Source organism: Piliocolobus tephrosceles, chromosome 21, assembly GCF_002776525.5.
Source record: "Piliocolobus tephrosceles isolate RC106 chromosome 21, ASM277652v3, whole genome shotgun sequence".
Classification (NCBI taxonomy): domain Eukaryota; kingdom Metazoa; phylum Chordata; class Mammalia; order Primates; family Cercopithecidae; genus Piliocolobus; species Piliocolobus tephrosceles.
Window position 1 is genome coordinate 15,480,282 of NC_045454.1, and position 19,614 is coordinate 15,499,895.

Consider the following 19,614-nt stretch of genomic DNA (forward strand, 5'->3'; position numbering starts at 1 on the left):
TGCCCGGCCTTATTTATTTATTTTTAATTAAAATGGAGTCTCACTCTGTTGCCCAGGCTGGAGTGCAGTGGTGTGATCTTGGGTCACTGCAACTTCTGCCTCCCAGGCTCAAGAGATTCTCCTCCCTCAGCCTCCCAAGTAGCTGGGACTACAGGCACGCATCACCACGTGTGGCTAATTTTTGTATTTTTAGTAGAGTCGGGGTTTCACAATGTTGGCCAGGCTGGTCTCAAACTCCTGACCTCAAGTGATCCCCCCGCCTTAGCCTCCCAAAGTGCTGGGATTACAGGCACCCGACATCACGCCCAGCTAATTTTTGTATTTTTAGTAGAGACGGGTTTTGCCACATTACCCAGGCTGGTCTCAAACTCCTGACCTCAAGAGATCTGCCCACCTCAGCCTTCCAAAGTGCTGGAATTACAGGCGTGAGCCACCGTGTCCAGCCCCAATGACTTTTGATATCACTGTGATTTTTCAACCATGTGAATATATGAGCTATTTTAAAAATCAATAAAGAGGCCGGGCGCGGTGGTTCAAGCCTGTAATCCCATCACTTTGAGAGGCTGAGGCGGGTGGATCACGAGGCAGGAGATCAAGACCATGCTGGCTAACATGGTGAAACCCCATCTCTACTAAAAATACAAAAAATTAACTGGGTTTGGTGGCAGGTGCCTGTAGTTCCAGCTATCCAGCAGGCTGAGGCAGGAGAATCACTTGAACCCGGGAACTGGAGGGTGCAGTGAGCTGAGATCGGGCCACTGCACCTCCAGCCTGGGAGACAGAGAGAGACTCTGTCTCAAAAAAAAAAAAAAAAAAAATCGATAAAGAGCTACTGTGGAAAACAGTTTGGACATTCCTCAATAAGATGAATATGGAATTACCATATAACCTAGCAATTCTGCTCCTAGGTATACAGCCACAAGCATTGAAAACAGATGTTCAAACAAAAATGTGTACACAAGTGTACACAATGTGTACAGCAACATTATCCACAATAGCCAAAAGTCAGAAACAGTCCAAACGTCCATCAGCTGACACGAACGGATAAACAAAATGTGGTACAGCTATACAATGGAATATTACTCAATCATAAAAAGGAACAGAGTTCCTTTCCGAATGAAGTTATGAAATGAATGAGCCTTGAAAACACTATGCTGAGTGAAAGAAGCCAGACACAAAAGGCCACACAGCATAGGCCTCCATGTACATGAAATGTCCAGAACTGGCAAATCCAGAGATGGAAAACAGATGAGTGGCTGCCAGGGACTCGGGGGAGAGTGGAATAGAGAGTGACTACTTAGTGAGTCCAGGGTTGTCCTCTGGGGTGATGAAAATGTTCTGTAACAAGATAGTGGTGATGGTTGCACAATATTGTAAATGTGCTAAACGTCACTGATGAAAAATTTTATCTGTATTTTACCACAGTGCAAAAATTCTTTTTAAAATCTATAAAGAGGCCAGGCGCAGTGGCTCACACCTGTAATCCCAGCACTTTGGGAGGCCAAGGCAGGCAGATCATTTAAGATCAAGAGCTCCAGACCAGCCTAACCAATATGGTGAAACTTCGTCTTCTACTAAATACAAAAATTAGCTGGGCACAGTGACGGGCATCTGTAACCTCAGCTACTGAGGAGGCAGTACCAGTTGAACCCAGGAGGCAGAGGTTGCAGTGAGCCAAAACCGCGCCACTGCACTTCAGCCTGGGCGACAGAGCAAGACTCCCTCTAAAACTAAAAATAAAAATAAAGAATAAAGTCCGTAAGGAAAATCAGACCCTTGAACGTAAAGACTTTTGGAGTAAACACAAGAGTGATAAAGATGCATTTGAGAAAAAACAAACCCTAGGATCAGGATCATCATCAATGCCCCACCCAAGGCCACGCCTCCTACCCACCTTGTCAGGCTGGGAGGTGTTGGGCGGCTGCTGGAAGGTGAGCAGGTGCAGGCCAGGCAGGAAGCTCTGGGTGACACAGGCCTCCAGGGACGTAACGAAGACAGGCGCAGGCCCCCACCAGCCCACCGTGCCTGAGATCTGCTCCCCTCGGCAGCGGGCCTGCTCTGAGAGGACAGTGGGTGGGGGCTGGTGGGTCAGTGTGGAGTGCTCCGGTCCCCTCCCCCCAGCCCACTGCTGTGGACACTCACCAGGCCGAGGGAGGCAGCTCTCATTGTGCACGCACCAGCCCAGGGTGCCGGGTCCCCGCGGAGGGGCTGTGGGGCTACTGAAGGCCAGGCAGGCCTGGCAGTCACCCAGGAGGCGGCCCAGGCCCAGGCAGCTGGCGGCTGGACACTGCGAGGAGGAGAGGGTAAAGGGCTCACTGTCCACTGGAACTCAAGAGATCTGGGAAGGAAGGGCTGTGGATATAGGGTCCTGCGATGGAAAGGGCCAAAAAACTGAAGAACATAGAGTTGAAAGACGACTTGGAATGTGGGAGATTCAGAGGACCGGGGATGCAGGGATGGGGTCACAGGTTCAAAAGGGTCAGACTGGGTGGGACAGGCAAAGATTCAGGGCTCCGCGGTCTGGAATCAGGAGGGAGGATCTTCGGCATGAAAACAAGTCTCCCAGTTGAGGGAAAGTCCTTGTCCGGCTGGTTAGGCAGAGGGAGACACTGAGGGCAGGTCTCTGTGCTAGGGAACAGAGGGTCTAGGGCAGTCACTTACAGCCCCCAAGGGGGTCCCAGGAGGGGGTGCAGCTTGGCAGGCTCCTTGGCACCAACTGCATTCCGGGTCCCGGGAGCACACGCTGTGGTCTGTGTACATGGAGCAGTAGTCCAGGTGGTACTGCAGGGAGACAAGGGGACGGAGGACAAGACTCTCAGACCTGGGCCGGACTCCCAAGTCCCCTCTCGCTTTAGCTATCCCAGAGGACCCTGAGTGCTCAGCACGTCCATCCATTCCTCCCCCAGGCCCAGGGACCTCTAGCTCCTCTTTCCTCTGCTCTGGGGATCTCCCTCCCTTCCCTCATGGCCCTGGGGATCCCCACTTTTTCTCCCAGGGATCCCCTCCTACCTTTCCCCTCACCTGTGGAAACCCTGCTACCTCCTCCCCCAGCCACCCTTTCCCTGTCACCCCAGTGCTCACGTCAGGGGCAGGTGCCTGGAACACAAAGGGGGGCACCTTGTACGCCATCAAGTCCCCACGAGGACGGCCGCTGTACCCCCCAGCCACCAACAGGACGCTGCCACCAAGCACCGCAGCCACATGTGAGTACCGACCACTGGGAGGTGCTGCTCGGCCTAAGGGAATAGAGACCCCAATGACATTATTAGACTCTCAGCCCCTCCACCACCTCCATGGCTCCTGATTCTCCTGAGCCACAGCCCAGCCTTCTATTCTGGTGGCTGCTTCAACCTCACCTACCCAAGGACACTCTCCCAGCCCACCTGGCCCTGAACAAGCTGAGCTCCCTCACCCCTACCCAAATCATCTTTCTGATCTTTAGGGTCAGAAAGACTTGGGTTCAAATCCCGGGTCTACCACTTACTTGGGTTCAAACTGTGGATCAACTACTGACTAGCTGTGTGACCCTGGACAGGAGACTGAACTCTGAGTCTTGGTTTCCTCCTCTATAAAAAGAACCATCATCTCGTCCTCAAGGAGCTGGGAGGACGGAAGAATCTGCTGAGCCCCCAGCAGGCTGCCTCAGTCTCCTCTTTTTGTCTGTCTAGCACCAGCCTCTCTTCTGATGATAGCGCCTGATTTTCCTCTGGAAAACCAACCTTTCCCTCTCCCAGGCCATGAGACTTAGGTGGGGTTGTCCCTGGTTCTGGCAGAAGTGAGGCCTTAGCCCAGGCCCATCAGGCTCAGTGACTGGCTCGGGGAGGAGTACAGGGCCTGATTCTCAGTTCTTGGGGCAAAGACACTCTCTTCTCTCTGGGCATTTTACAGCAGCAGCAGGTCATCCATGAGCTGCCTGTGACCATCTACACAAGGCAAGAGACTGACGTGAACCCAGCTGAAAAACTGAGTGAGAAATGGCCGATGCCATTTTGTGAGCACCTAGATCCAGCCCAGCCTGAAGACAGCCCCTATAGTTTTCACTCAAGTCAGCCGGGAAATTCTCCTTTTCGCTTAAGCCAGCTGGGTTGGGTTTCTGTCAGTTACAGCCAAGAATCCTGACTGACAGGTAAGTGGTCAGTGAATGGTGACTTCCCTACCCTCTGACCGACCTGCAGGCACTGTAAGCGTGTGGGACTTGGCCCAGGGAATCACAAACTGCGAAGCAGGAAGAGGCCTCCAGAAACATCACACTCCTGACTCCTGCCCAGTGAAGAGGACCAAGGGATAGGCAGACGAGACCTAGAATGAGGGCCTCAGACACCGGGTCTGGACTTTATTACTGATGGTCACACAGGGTTCCTCTAGGGCCTTTCCTCCTCCGCATCCCTTAAGTGGTAAGGTTCCTTCCTTACGCCTGCCCTCTCCTCTCTCTCCTTTTCAGGGAGGAGGAGTGAACAGATGGGACTCTGGGAAGCCCACATGTCCCCGAAGTGATACGTCCAACCTGTGGGTATTAGCATCTTCTGAAGAGAGGGCATGTGGCTTTCATCCGATTTCAAAGCAGTGTCTGATCTAATAAAAGTGAAACATTTCTCCATATCTCCTCCCTGGTGACCCCTCTGGCCCTGAGACAGGACCCTCACTGCTATAAGAAAGAGAATATGGCTGAGCGTAGTAGTTCACATCTGTAATCCCAGCACTTTGGGAGGCTGGGTCTCATGAGGCTCGCTTGAGGCCAGGAGTTCAACACTAGCCTGAACAACACAGCAAGACCCTATCTCTTAAAAAAAAAAAAATTTTTTTTTTTTTAATTAGCCAGGTGTGGTGGTGTGTGCCTATAGTCACAGCTATTTGGGAGGCTGAGATGGAAGGATGATCTGAGCCTAGGAGCTTAAAACCAGCCTGGGCAACATAGTCAGGTCTCATGGCTACAAAAAAAAAAATTTTTTTTTTTTTTGGGAGATGGAGTCTCCCTCTGCACAGCACCCAGGCTGGAGTGCAATGGTGTGATCTCAGCTCACTGCAACCTCCGCCTCCCTGGTTCAAGTGATTCTCCTGCCTCAGCCTCCTGAGTAGCTGTGACCACTGGCATCCACCACCACACCAACTAATTTTTGTATTTTTAGTAGAGACGAGGGTTCACCATATTGACCAGGCTGGTCTCGAACTCCTGACCTCATGATCTGCCCGCCTTGGCCTCCCAAAGTGCTGGCACTACAGGAATGAGCTACTGCGCCCAGCCAAAAAAATTTTTTTTTTTTTGAGACAGAGTCTGGCTCTGTCGCCCAGGCTCCCAGGTTCACGCCATTCTCCTGCCTCAGCCTCCCAAGTAGCTGGGACTACAGGCACCCACCACCATGCCGGGCTAATTTTTTTGTATTTTTAGTAGAGACGGGGTTTCACCATGTTAACCAGGATGGTCTCGATCTCCTGACCTGTGACCCGCCCACCATGGTGTCCCAAAGTGCCGGGATTACAGGCATGAGCCACCGCGCCTAGCCTTAAGTGACAGTTTTACACAGATGGTTGTTTGGGGATAGCCATGCTGGCTCTGTCACTTATCTACTGTGATCTTGAAAAAGTTGCTGCTAAAGAACTATCAACAGAGTAAACAAACAACTATCAACAGAGTAAAAAAACAACGTGAGAAAATATTTGGAAACTATGCATCCAACAAAAGTCTAATATCCAGAACCTATAAGGAACTTAAACAAACTAATAAGCAAAACACAACCCAATTAAAAAGTAGACAAAGGACACGAACAGACATTTTTCAAAAGAAGACATACACATGGCCAATAAGCATATGAAAAAAATGCTCAATATCACTAATAATGAGAGAAATGCAAATCAAAACCACAGTGAGATACCATCTCACACCAGTCAGAATAGCTATTATCAAAAAGTCAAAAAATAACACATGCGGCTGGGCGCAGTGGCTCACACCTGTAATCCCAGCACTTTGGGAGGCTGAGGCAGGCAGATCATGAAGTCAGGAGATTGAGACCATCCTGGCTAACACAGTGAAACCCCGTCTCTACTAAAAATACAAAAACAAAATTAGCTGGGCGTGGTGGCAGGCGCCTGTAGTCCCAGCTACTCGGGAGGCTGAGGCAGGAGAATGGTGTGAACCCGGGAGGTGGAGCTTGCAGTGAGCCGAGATGGCACCACTGCACTCCAGCCTGGGTGACAGAGCCAGACTCCGTCTCAAAATAAATTAATTAATTAAAAAAATAACACATGCGAGTGAAGTTGCAGAGAAAAGAGAATGCTTACATACTGCTGATGGGAATGTAAATTAGTTCAGGCATTGTGGAAAGCAGTTTGAAGATTTCTCAAATAACTTAAAACAGAATTACCATTTGACCCACCAATCCCATTACTGGGTATATACCCCAAGGAATACAAATTGTTCTAACATAAAGACACGTGCATGTGTATGTTCATCGCAGCACTGTTTACAATAGCAAAGACATGGAATCAACCTAAATGCCCATCAGTGATAGACTGGATAAAGAAAATGGAGGCCGGGCGCATTGGCTCACGCCTGTAATCTCAGCAATTTGGGAGGCCAAGGCGGGTGGATCACCTGAGGTCAGGAGTTCGACACCAGCCTGGCCAACATGGTGAAACCCCGTCTCCAATAAAAATACAAAAATTAGCCAGGTGTGGTGGTGGGCGCCTGTAATTCTATCTACTCAGGAGACTGAGGTAGAAGAATCGCTTAAACCTGGGAGGTGGAGGTTTCAGTGAGCTGAGATCACGCCATTGCACTCCAGCGTGGGTAACAAGAGTGAAATTCCATCTCAAAAAAATATATAGAAAGAAAAAAAAAAAAGAAAATGTGGTACATATACATCGTGGAATACTACGTGGCTATAAGAAATAATGAGATCATGTTCTTTCCATCAGCATGGATGGAGCTGGAGACCCATATCCTAAGCAGACTAATACAGGAACAGAAAACCAAACACTGCATGTTCTCACAAGTGGGAGCCAAACATCGAGTGCACATGGACACAAAGAAGGGAACAATACTCTTGAGGGGTCTACCTGAGGGTTGGAGGCGGGAGAGGATCAAAAAACTACCTACTGGGGCTGGGCACGGTGGCTCATGCCTGTAATCCCAGCACTCTGGGAGGCTGAGGCTGGTGGATCACCTGAGGTCAGGAGTTCAAGATCAGCCTGGCCAACATGGTGAAACCTCGTCTCTAGTAAAAATACAAAAAAAAATTAGCCGGGTGTGGTGTGCGCCTATACTCCCAGCTACTTAGGAGGCTGAGGCGGGAGGATCACTTGAACCCAGGAGGTGAAGGTTGCAGTGAGCCAAGATTGTGCCACTGCACTCCAGCCTGGGTAACAGAGGAAGACTCCTTCTCAAAACAAACAAACAAACACAAGAAAAAACTACCTGTTGGGTACTATGCTTAATATCTGGGTGATGAAATAATCAGTACACCAAATCCCCATGACACACAATTTACCTATATAAAAAACCTGCACATGTACTGCTGAACCTAAATTGAAAGTTAAAAAAGCTGAGCACGGTGGCTCACACATGTAATCTCAGTACTTTGGGAGGCTAAGGTGGGCGGATCACTTGAGGTCTGGAGTTTGAGACCAGCCTGGCCAATATGATGAAACAATCTCTCTACTAAAAATACAAAAAAATTAGTCAGGCATGGAGATGCATGCCTATAATCCCAGCTACCCAGGAGGCTGAGACAGGAGAATTGCTTGAACCCAGGAGGTGGAGGTCAAAGTGAGCTGAGATCAGGCTACTGCACTCTAGCCTGGGCAATGGAGCAAGACTCCATCTCAACAAGAAAAAAGAAAAGAAAATGAAAAAGAAGGAAAAGTTGCTGTCTCTTAGGCATTTCCCTGGGGCAGCTGGAAACTGGCAAAACCTGGATTAGAACCCACATTGGATATTGCCATAAGGGCCTCCACCTCTGTAGTGATGATGCCCTGGTCCCATCTCCATCCCAGGCTTGCTTCCTGAGGCTGGCACCAACTGACCTGGATGTCAGGCTCACCCTTACGGACTGAGGTAGCTTGAGTCCAGAATCACTGTGGAGGGAGATGGGACCCTCGGGAGCCCCTAGGGAAGAACAGGGACCACTCACCCTCAGGGGTTCCTGGCGGGGCAAGCTCAGCTCCTGACACCCATTGATGGCAGCCAAGGTGGTAGAAGAAGATGCCATCTTCGTAGCACTTTTCCTCCTGGTAATGGGTGTGCACATTGCCCCCTGAGAAAGAAGAAAAGGGGCGTAGCTGGCAAGCCTGGTGGAGGTGGGGACTCCCATGCAGGGAGCCTCAGCTCAGGGTTGGCTCAGGCCCTCGACAGGCAGGCAGGACTGGGGAGCCTCCTCACCATAGACCACCATGTAGTTGCCCAGAACGCTGGCTGTGTGGAAGGCTCTCTCCCTTGGGCCCTGAAGCCCATCCCGCCCCTTCAGCGTCGTCCACACACGCCGATCCACATGGAAAAGCTCAGTGGAGTTCACTCGCACAGAGAACCTATCAAAGGAGAAGCAGGGCAGGAGCTTAGGGCAGGAAGCGTCTCTCTCCCTCCTTCAGCCTCTTAGGAGCCATGTGATCACCCAGGGATGAGACTGACCATGACCGCCTCTATGTCCCCTCCAAACTAGAAGTTCCCTGTGGGCAGGACCCTGAGTCATCTCTGGGTTACCCGCATAAGCTAGCAAGGGGTGGACATCAAGCAGGGCTCTGTTGAATGGATACATGGGTGTGAGTGTGTGGGAGGCAATTCACCAAGAGATTGAATAAAACATCAGAGAATGCGTGAGTGGGTGAGTGAATGAGTGAATGAAGGAATAAGTAAATACACAAAGGAAGGAGTGACTGAAAGACCACAGGAGTCCAATAGTGGGCAAAAACCTCTAAAGACTAAAGGCCTATGGTGTTCACCTGGGCCTGACCTGTGGGGCATGGGTTATGGGACAGGTCACTTACCGGGCAGTGGAGGGCCGGTGTCCACCATGGACCAGCAGGGCACGGGACGGGGCATGGAATACCATGGAGTGGCCGGTGGCAGCAGGGGGCCGTCCACCTGCTGGAATCACCTGCTCCCAATAGCCCCCGCTGGTGCTGTCAAGGCGGAAACGGAAGAGGCCAGAGGAGAAGAGGTCGTGCTGGGTGCGGCCTCCAGACACATATAGCCAGACATCATCCACCAGGGCAGCCGCATGACCTGCCAGGCCTGGGGGCCCCGAGGAGCTGGAGGCAGGTGGTGCCAGGAGCTCCCAGTGGCCCCTGCCCAGTGGACTGAAGGCCCATACGTCGTTGATGAGCGAGCCATCTGCCAGCTCACCACCCATCAGCACCAGGGAGCCGGCCCAGGCCACGGCCACGTGGGAGTGACGGGCAGCCTGTGAGGAAGAGGCAAGAAACAGAGGTAAAGACACAGCAAGGGAGCCAGAGCCAGGCTCAGACAGAGAGATGCAGAGCCAGAGAAACATAGAGAGAAGGCGAGATAAAGAGAGACAAAGAGAAAGGTAGAGACCAGCAGAAAGCGAAAAGAAGAGACAGATCCATAGAAACAGAGAAACACAATAAGAGAGGGAAGAGGCAAGAAGACAGAGTTAGAGGGACAAATGGCAGACAGAAACAGACCCAGAGAAATGGAGACACAGAAACGGAGAACACAGAAGCCCAAAAGTCAGACAGATGAAAACAGAGACAGATCGAGTGACAGGAGACACGTGGAAAAATAAGATACACAAAGGCAGATAAAGGAAGAAAAAGAAGAAAAAAGAAAATCAGAGAGAAAAGGCAGAAACAGGGAGAAGTAGGTTCCTACATCAAGCTGTGGGAACTGGGGGAGCACGGGGTGATAGGGGATCAGTCTGGGGGTCCCCAGCTGGGTCTGATTGAGTGTATAGGCTCCTCCAGGGCAGAGGAGGGGTCATACCGGGGCAGGACTCAGGTCCCAGGACTCCCAGGTGTTGGCGGAGAAGTTGTATAGGACGAGGTCACCCAGGGCATTGTTGAGGTCCTGGCCTGTGGAGGGGTGGACAGTCTCATGCCCTGGCCACAGGCTGCCAGGCCTCCAGACCCCAGATACTCGCCCCATCTGCTCACCTCCAAAAACTGCCAGCAGCCCCGGTGGGGACAGGAAGGCGCCAGCTGCTCCAATACGGGCAGAGAAGGCAGGGTCCCCAGCACTCACGTTGTGCCACCAGCCAGCCCCCTGGTTCTCCCACAGGTGCAGGTCACAGGCACGTCCCAAGAAGCCAGGCTCACAGCGGCATGGTCCCAGGGGCTGTGGGGAAGGAGACATAAAGACAGAGATAAGACAGAGAGAGAGACAAGGACAGAGACAAAGGAGACACAAAGAGAAAAAGAGGCAGAATGAGACAGGCACAAAGGGAGAGAGAAAGAGATAGACAGGAAGGGAGAGGATGGAAACGGAAAGAGAGAGAAAGAAAGGCAGACAGAGAGAGACAGGAAGAGGGGAAAGGCAAATTGTCAGACAGAAACAAGAGACAAAGAGACACAACCAGAAGGAAGCAGACAGATGGAAAAAAGACCAACAGAAAAAGGAAAAGACACACAGAGAAAAAGGAGAAAAGACAGAAAGAAAGCAGGCTGGAGAGGACAGACAGCATGGTTGACATTCAGCCTGAAGTGAAAGAGCTCAGATCTGGGGAGGTCAAGGTGGGGAGGGCTCAAAGCACAATCCAGATTGAAAGCTGGGTGTGCACAACTTCAGTGTAAGGTCAGCAGTGCGAGGCTGGAAGTCACGGCAGGGGGTCCAAGGCCACACAGAGTGGCTGGATGGGAGGACGGAGTTGGGCCTGGCTAGAGGAAGGAGGGTGGTGTTCACAGGTAAGAGTGGGGTATGCTCAGCAGGGGAGGGCCTGCAGGTGAAGGTGGGGTGGGGTTGGAGTAACAGGTTGGGGGCAAGCTCTGGAAGGAGAGGGAAGTGGGTATCATGGAGCAGGGTGGGGTAGTGGGGGGAGTTTCATGCAGAAGCAAGGTCAGACCTAGGAGATAGACATGCAGAGTGTGCTCACAGATCAGGGCCCCAGGGGAAACAGGGCTGGGGACCAGCTCACCGAGGCGCAGGTGCCATGGCTGCCACAGTAGGCTGAGCACTCCTGTAGGCCACAGTCAGGACCCCCCCAGCCCGGCTCACAAGCACACACACCCGGCTGCTGGCACTGCCCGTGGCTCCGGCAGCCACCCGGGCACAGGGAGAAGCGGAATGAGGCGTTAAAGCCCAGTAGATTGTAGTTGGCATCACTGAAGAGGTGTAGCAGCATCTGCAGGTACAAAGTGGGCTGGGTAAGGTGGGCAGAGCCTGGGGACTGGCCTGGGAGGGTGGCCCACTCCTGTCCCCTTCCATCCTGGGGGACCCAGAGCCTCACCTCCTTTGTCCCTGTGCTCTGCTCTCGGACGCCCTCTTACTGACTCTCTGTCCCTCCTTTCGTCTTCCATTTCCGTCGGTGTATCTACCCACAGCCCCATCCCCACTAACCTTGCCTGAGGAAGCTTCGATGGGCGGAGGCCGGGTGCTCCCACTCAGACTGGCAAGCAGCGGCCCTTGCGGGGAGTCACCGTCATACACAAACAGGTAGTCATACGTGCACTCTGTGTCCAGGAAAAGGAAGTCCAGCAGGATCCGGTGCTGGGGGCTTGGGGCTGGGAGGTGAGCACAGAGGGACTAAGCTCTAAAGCGGACCTTCTCCCTACACCTCCCTGTAGCCACTATGGTATACCAAACCCTGCTCCAGGTGATGCTGGGGGCTCAAGGATGAGTCAGACCTGGACCCCACCTTGGAGGGGCTCCCAGTCTCATAACCTAGGGCAGTCAAGGGCTGTGACAGCCAGAGGGACAGGAGCCCAGAGAAAGAATCACAATATTCCAGACCTCTAGAAAGGTCACCTGAGATCAGAATGCACACTCCACCATTCAGATGGGAAAATAAAGTGCAGAGAGAAAACCCCATCCCAGTGGCCACACAGAGCAGAAGCCACAGTATTCCTGATGCCTCTCTCTTCCTGTCCATGCCTGAGCTTCAGACATGTCCAGGCTGGAGGGTCAAGGTCATAATCCCAGTGAGAAAAGCACCTCTGTGACAGTCCCCTGGCCCTCGCTGAACAGAGCTTCAAGAGAAGAGTCCAGTTTCTTCCCCCTGAACAGAGGCCTAACCTTGGAGTGGCCTAACCTAACCTCTCACTCTGGTTAGAGTCCCCATCCAGAGTCTCACCTCTGTTTATTGTGATGGCTACAAGCACAAACTCTGGAACCAGACTGCCTGAGCTTATGTCTTGGCTCTGTCACCGAATAGCTACTAGCTGTGTGATCTTGGCCAAGTAACCCACCCTCTCTGGATTAGTCTCCTCATCTGTAAAGTGGGATACAGTGGTACTGTAGTGGATTCAAACTTACGGGCCACTCCTGCCACTGAAAGGTAATTCCCTGCCCCTTGTATCTGGGAAAAGCCTTAGTGACTTGCTTGACCAATTAAAAAACAGCAGAAATTCTGAAACTTCCAAGGCTAGATCATAAGAGGACTTGTACCTTTCACCTGGGCCTCATAGAATGCGCCTTCTTAGAACACAGCTGTCATGCATGAAAAACCAAAGCTGGCCAGGCGCGGTGGCTCACGCCTGTAATCCCAACACTTTGGGAGGCTAAGGCAGGCGGATCACGAGGTCAGCAGTTTGAGAGCAGCCTAGCCAACATGGCAAAACCCCATCTCTACTAAAAATACAAAAATTAGCTGGGCGTGGTGGCAGGCGCCTGTAATCCCAGCTACTCAGGAGGCTGAGGCAGGAGAACTGCTTGAACCCAGGAGGTGGAGGTTGCAGTGAGCCCAGATTGTGCCATTGCACTGTAGCCTGGGGGACAAGAGCGAGACTTCATCTCAAAAAAAAAAAAAGAAAGAAAAAGAAAAGAAAAGCCACAAAAAAGGCCACACACAGGCATTCCAGCTGACAGTCCCAACTGAGCTTCCAGCTGATAGCCAGCATCAACTGCCAGCCCTGGGAGGGACCTTCCTGGATGTCCAGCCAAGGTGAACATTCAGCTGACTGCAGCCCCAGCTGACATCTGACTGCAACCTCATGAGGAGCAATAATGCACATGAAATGGTGACAACAGAGTGGGGTGGGTGGCTCATGCCTGTAATCCCAGCACTTTGAGAGGCCAAGGAGGGTGGATCACTTGAGGTCAGGAGTTCGAGACCAGCCTGGCCAACATGGTGAAACCCCGTCTCTACTGAAAATACAAAAAATTAGCTGGATGTGGTGGCACATGCTTGTAATCCCAGCTACCTGGGAGGCTGAGGCAGGAGAATTCTTGAACCTGGGAGACAGAGGTTACAGTGAGCTGAGATCGTACCATTGCACTCCTGCCTGAGCGACAAGAGTGCAACTCTGCTTCAAAAAAAAAAAAGAAAGAAATGCTGACAACGAGGCCCACATATCGTCGTGGTAAGTGCCACTACCCCAACATTGTCACTGTCTTATTCTCTGCCAGTCCTGTTTCTGGAAGCCCCTCTCATTCCACATCCCACATTAGAAGGCTCCTGAACAGGCAGCTCAGGGGAGTCCTCTGGGTGAGGGAAATTAGGAGGCCTAGGCTCTCGCTCTGGCTCTGCCCATGACCAGCTGGAGGACCCTCAGCGTGTCTATCTAGATTCTGGAGACACTCAGCCACCACTGCCAATGGCTGGGTGATCCTGGGCCAGTTCCATGGGCTCTCTGAGCCTCAGTTTCGATGACTGTAAAATGGGGATAATTCCCCCCACCCACAAAGGCTGGAGTGAACATTCAACGAGGTGATGACTCCAGCCTGCCAGCTTAGAGCCACGGTGTGCCCTGGCTGCCCAGCCTCATCCTGTCTCACCAGAACCATTCACCCAGCCTCCTTCTTGCCCTGACATGAGTCTGTGATCTTCCCAACTCAACATCTGGCCCCATCCCTCCCCTGCCCCAAAGCCCTGCATGGCTCCCTAGCACCCTAGGAGAAAGTCCAGTTCCCTAACCTGCTGTTCAGACCCTTGCTTTGTCTCAAATCACTCCACTGCTTACAGTTCTAATGGGAGCTGGGCCTTTGTACAAGCTTCTCCCTCTGTCTGCAACATATTAACTCTTCCCACCACCAGCCCTCTTCCTGATGCCCCCTAGCTGGGTTAGGTGCCCCTCTCCAGGGTTTTCACATCCCATTATAACCTTCATTCCTCTGGGCCAGGAACATCTACATCCAGGTCTGTCTCCCTGCAGCCTACAAGGCCCATAGAGCAGGGCCTGGATGTGGGCCTAATTCCCTCTACAGCATTGCCCAGACCTGGGCTTGGCAAAGGCTCAGGAAATGCTGGATGACGGAATGAAGAAATACACAAAAGAAAGAATACTAAAGCTGGAAGCTCTCCCTCAGGCTCTGACCAGAGACCCCAAGAACATCAGACACAGACCCCACCCATGCTCTGGGGAACGTAGAAGAACCATTCAGCAGGGCCACACAACCAGACCTCCCAGAATCTTACCAGCCTCAACCACACTATAAAGCTCAGTTCCTGGAATCACAAGTACATCTTTGTTAAATGCCTGCCGGAGGCCAGTTCACCATCTGCCTCCCCAAGTTCTTCCCTAAATTGAAGGTCTGTTTCTACCCAACCCCCATACAATTCCAGACAGAAATCTGATCCCAAACCCCTCCTGCTCAAAAGCAGGATGCCTCTTATTCATGAGGATGTTATAAGGACTAGGACTGGGCTGGGCGTGGTGGCTCACGTCTGTAATCCCAGGGCAGATCATTCCAGGCCAGGAGTTTGAGACCAGCCTGGCTGACATAGAGAAATCCCGTCTCTACTAAAAATACAAAAATTAGCCAGGCGTGGTGGTACATGTCTGTAATCTGAGCTACTCAGGAAACCGAGGTATGAGAATCACTTGAACCTGGGAAGCAGAAGCTGCAGTGAGCTGAGATCAAGCCACTGCACTCCAGCCTGGGCAACAGAGCACGGGGAAAAAAAAAAGAAAAGTCTAGGACTACGTAAAGTGTGAACATAATACAAAAGTTAGTGGGTTGGTTGTTTATCTTTTTTTTTTTTTTTCCTGAGACAGGGTCTCTCTCTGCTGCCCAGGGTGGAGTATAGCAGTGCAATCTCCGTTCACTGTGACCTCAGCCTCCTAGGCTCAAGGGATCTGCCCACCTCAGCCTTGCCAGTAGCTGGGACTATAGGCACATGCCACCACCCACCATGCCCAGCTAATCTTTTGCAATTTTTTTGTAGAGACAGTGTCTTACCATGTTGTCCAGGCTAGTCTCTAACTCCTGGGCTCAAGTAATCCTTCCATCTCAGATTCCCAAAGTGCTAGGATTACAGGCGTCTGCCACTGCACCTGGCCGGTTATTTTATAATAGATAGAGGAAGATGTTGGTTCTCATAGGTAAGAAGTGACAGGCATTGGTAAGAACATAAGATCATCAAGGGGGGTCTGGAGGTCTCCCAGACTCCTCCCTCACCCCAACATCTACCCAGTTGGTCCCCAAGTCTCATCAGTGAAAACATCTATTGCACTCTCTACACCTTTCCACCTCTCTAAGCCCCTGCCCTAGTTAGGAACTCATCCTCTCTTGCCAGATCAGCTCACCAAGTCTCCAGTCTGCCCCCCACCCAGCCTGAGGGCAATGCCCTACTCCTGCTCAAAACATCCTGTGGCTCCCCATTGACCCCAAGGGGAAGGCCAGGCTGCTCAGTGTGACATTCAAGGCCCCTCTTCCCCTGCTTCTGGCTCTCATTACCTCCCAGTCAAAAGTGCCATCAGACCAGACAAACCTAGACAGGGATCCTGAGATACTCCAGCCACCCTCATGTCTTCATAGAGGATGTTTGTTCCCTTTTCCCACTCAATAAACTCCTACACATGCTTCAGAACCCTGTTTCAGTGGCTCCTCCTCTGTGACCTCCAGCACAGTCCTCTTTCCTCCCTAGGTACATCCACCCAACCCCTCCACTTCCCTTCTCAGCCCTGAGCACTGTCTCAGTGAACACACTGGGGGCTAAATATCTGTGTCCAGCCCGACTATTCCCAACCAGTCTGAGACTTTTTTTTTAGGTGGCATCTCGCTCTGTCACCCAGGCTGGAGTGCAGTGGCGCGATCTCAGCTCACTGCAACCTCCACCTCCCGGGTTCAAGTGATTTTCCTGCCTCAGCCTCCTGAGTAGCTGGAATCACAGATGTGTGCCACCATGCTGGGCTAATTTTTGTAGTTTTAGTTGGGGGGGGGGGGTTTCTTCATGTTGGCCAGGCTGGTCTCTAACAACTGATGTCAGGTGATCCGCCCCTCTTGGTCTCCCAAAGTGCTGCAATTACAGGCGTGAGCCACCGCACCCGGCCTAGCCAGTCTGGGACTCTTTAAGGCCAGAGAGTGATTTATATCCAGCACACAGACCCCTTTGCCACATACACACATACAAACACACTTCCTGTTCTGTTCTTATCCCACTAGCTTGACAGGAATGGCCCCCAAGCTGGGGACAGGTAAACATGCTAACACCGAGAAACATGCCTTCATCCATAGCCCACACAGCAGCCAGAGAGATCTTCTAAAACATAAATCAGATCATGTCACCTCCCTGCTCAAAACCCTTCCATAGCTCCCCAGAGCCCCCAGACAAAGACAAAGCTTCACAGCCTCCCAAGGGAGGCCCTGCATGATTCAGGCCCTGTCACACCTCCGGCCTTTGCCCAGGACCTCCCCTGTCTGGAGGCCGGTTTCTACATCCACTACTCTGTGATGCCTTCCTGGGCTTCTGCAGGTACTGCCTTTCAACTTCTCTTCCACCCGTTTGCCCTCAGGATACAGCTCAAAATCACAAAACCCTTCACTTGCTGGCTCCTCCCACTCTGCAGCCTCTGGCTCATTTGTTGTCTTGTATTCCAGGTTTTTGCTTTTAAGATGCAGTCTCCCTCTGCCGTCCAGACTGGAGCTTTGCAGAGCAACATCGGCTCACTACAACCTCCAGGTTCAAGCTATTCTTGTGCCTTAGCCTCCTGAGAAGCTGGAATTACAGGCATGCGCCATCACACCCAGCTAATTTTTGTATTTTTAGTAGAGATGGGGTTTCACCACGCTGACCAGGCTGGTCTGAAACTCCTGACTTCAGGTAGTCTGCTGGCCTCGGCCTCCCAAAGGGCTGGGATTACAGGCATGAGCCACCATGCTCTGCCAGTATTCTATGTTTTAACACACTGGATTTCTAGTTCTTCAGAAGCATCACTCTCCTGCTTCCCCACCTTTGCACGGCTATTCTTGCCTGGCATGCCGTTCTGCTCCCTCCTACAGATGCCTCTGATCTCAGCTATACCCCAGGTTAAGTCACATGTCTTCACAGAGAAAGAGCCACTGAGGCAGGGTTCTGAGGCATGCATAGGAGTTTATTGGATGGAAAAGGAAAACAAACAGCCTTGAAGTGCGTTTGTCTCTTCCACTGACTGGGAGTCCAGAAGGGTAGGGCTGGGGTCTTTTCTCCCACTCCTGACAGATTCCTATTGGTCCTTTAGGTCTCAGCTTAGACGTTTCCTCCTCCAGGAAGCCTCTCTGTTCTCCCCAGCCCCAGATCAGGCAATTTCTCTGGGCTTTCCCAGGCCTGTGGGGTTCCTCTATCACAGACCACTCTTGGCTCTCACTATGAGTGTGTTTGTCTCCCTAACTAGACTCCAAGACCTAAGTCACCGGGGATTGCTGGAGCTGTCTCAGTCTGGGCTATGTCCAATGGGAAACATAATGTATGGCACATGAATGACAGAAGAAAAATGCTTTTATTGAAGTACTTTACAAATAACAACAATAATCCTAATGCCATTTATAGAACAGTTACTATATGCCACACATCAGGCACGTTAAATACCCGTTTTCATTTTATTGCAACAACTCTATGAGGTGAGTACTCTTGTTATCCCATTTGTGGGGGGAAGGAAACTGAACCTCAGAGAAAGAAAGTCATGTGCTCAAAGTCACAAAACTAATAAGAAGCCAGGCACAGTGGCTCACACCTACAATCCCAACACTTGAGGAGGCTGAGGTGCGAGGATCATTTGAGCCCAGGAGTTCGGGACTAGTCTGGGCAACACGGTGAGGCTCTGTCTCTACACACTCAGTTACTTCGGAGGCTGATGTGGGAGGATCACTTGAGCCCAGGAGGTAGAGGCTGCAGTAAGTAAACTGTGTTGGCACCATTGCACTTCAGCCTGGGTGACAGAGTGAGACCCCCACCTCAAAAAAAAAGGAAGTCGTAGTAGAACCAAATTCAAAGCCAGATGATTGGATCCAGACCCTGAGTTCTTAACAGTTACTCAGAAGACCCGACACTGATGCTCCTGTCTTGTAATTGTAAACCTGGGTGTAGGTGCATCTCCCCCACCAGACTGGGAGGCCTTCCAGGGCAGGGCCCAGGTTGGCTGCAACCCTGGCTGTCAGGCATTTTAGAGCAAAAGGCCTGGACCAAAACCGAGCTCTGGGAATGTGGTGAGTGGATGAATGCACACATGAATGAACTAGCAGCGAATTAGTGAGTGACCCACGCGGCCCCACTCACCCTCGATGAGCCATTCGCAGTTGCCATTGACGCTGTAGTTGCCAGCACCATCCGTCACGAAGCCTGGCGCCTCCCGCAACACCTGCCGCTGCCCCTTGCAGTCCCCCGCCTGGGCCCCAGGGGACAGCGACCCCAGCACGGCCAAGGCCAAAGCCAGTGCCGTGGCCAGAGCCTTGCCCAGGGCCATCGCCGCCTCCTGTACTGACCCTTAGAGCGGGGACGGGCAGTAAAAACCTGGAGAGGACCCTCTACCCGGCGTGAGGCCCTGCAAATGAGACCTCTATAGGCATAACATGGCCTTGTAGACCGAGGAGGTCCCGGAGACGCAGTCCCGGCGAAGGGAATGGCCACTGCTGACAGGCTCTGGAAGCCGAGGGCTGGGCCCTATAGAGCGATGGAAGGCCCTGTATATGGAGTCATTATGGACGGGGACGAGCCCTAAGGACCTTGGGGGTCCCCTATAGACACGGGCCCCCATAGGGGGCCGACCCCATAAACAGTGTCCAGCATTACGGACTCGGGCTGCTGCAGGCCAAACGGACCTTATGGACGGGTGAGTCCCCAGGGGGCGAAAGGCTCTACGGCCCGGCAGAAGCCTCCATAGAGGCTGCGGGCCGGGACAGGCCAGGATCCGATGGTCCAGGGGAGACTCCTCCAGCCGGGGGCGGGGCCCGTCTTCAGAGGCTCGGGCCTGGACCCCATAGACGCAGTCCCTTCGCTCACCCACCCGCGCCTCCCGGATGGGCCAGATCAGAGAGACGAGGGGACGCTTGGGCCAGAGCGGCCGCGGGAAGACCCGCTGTGGGAGGGCGAGGGGCCGGGAGCCGAGGAGCCGCAGTGGGAGGCACGGCGGAGAGGAGGCGAGAAGTTGCAGAGCGGTCGGTCAGAGCGGCCCTGGGAGGACTGCGGAGCGCCCAACCCCAATCCTCCATAAAGGGAGAGTTCCGGGGAAATTCCCCGCCCATTGATTCCCAACCGCATGCGCAGCAGCGTCCTCCTGGAGCGATGCTCCTGGAGACGAGAAAATTACACATGC

General features: G+C 52.4%; 1 protein-coding gene across 1 annotated transcript; it reads right to left on the bottom strand.

Moving 5' to 3' along the window:
* Positions 1-1,768: 1,768 nt before the first annotated feature.
* On the bottom strand, positions 1,769-19,491 carry MEGF8 (multiple EGF like domains 8). Its single transcript, XM_026447334.1, has 13 exons — positions 18,579-19,491; positions 11,504-11,667; positions 11,082-11,288; positions 10,105-10,285; positions 9,935-10,023; positions 8,977-9,392; positions 8,375-8,520; positions 8,127-8,249; positions 3,082-3,236; positions 2,662-2,781; positions 2,143-2,287; positions 1,895-2,058; positions 1,769-1,789 (listed from the first exon to the last, which is right to left on the bottom strand). Exons 1-13 carry the CDS (start codon positions 18,763-18,765, stop codon positions 1,769-1,771), a joined length of 2,118 nt encoding a protein of 705 aa, XP_026303119.1. The 5' UTR covers positions 18,766-19,491.
* Between the last annotated feature and the right edge of the window lie 123 nt (positions 19,492-19,614).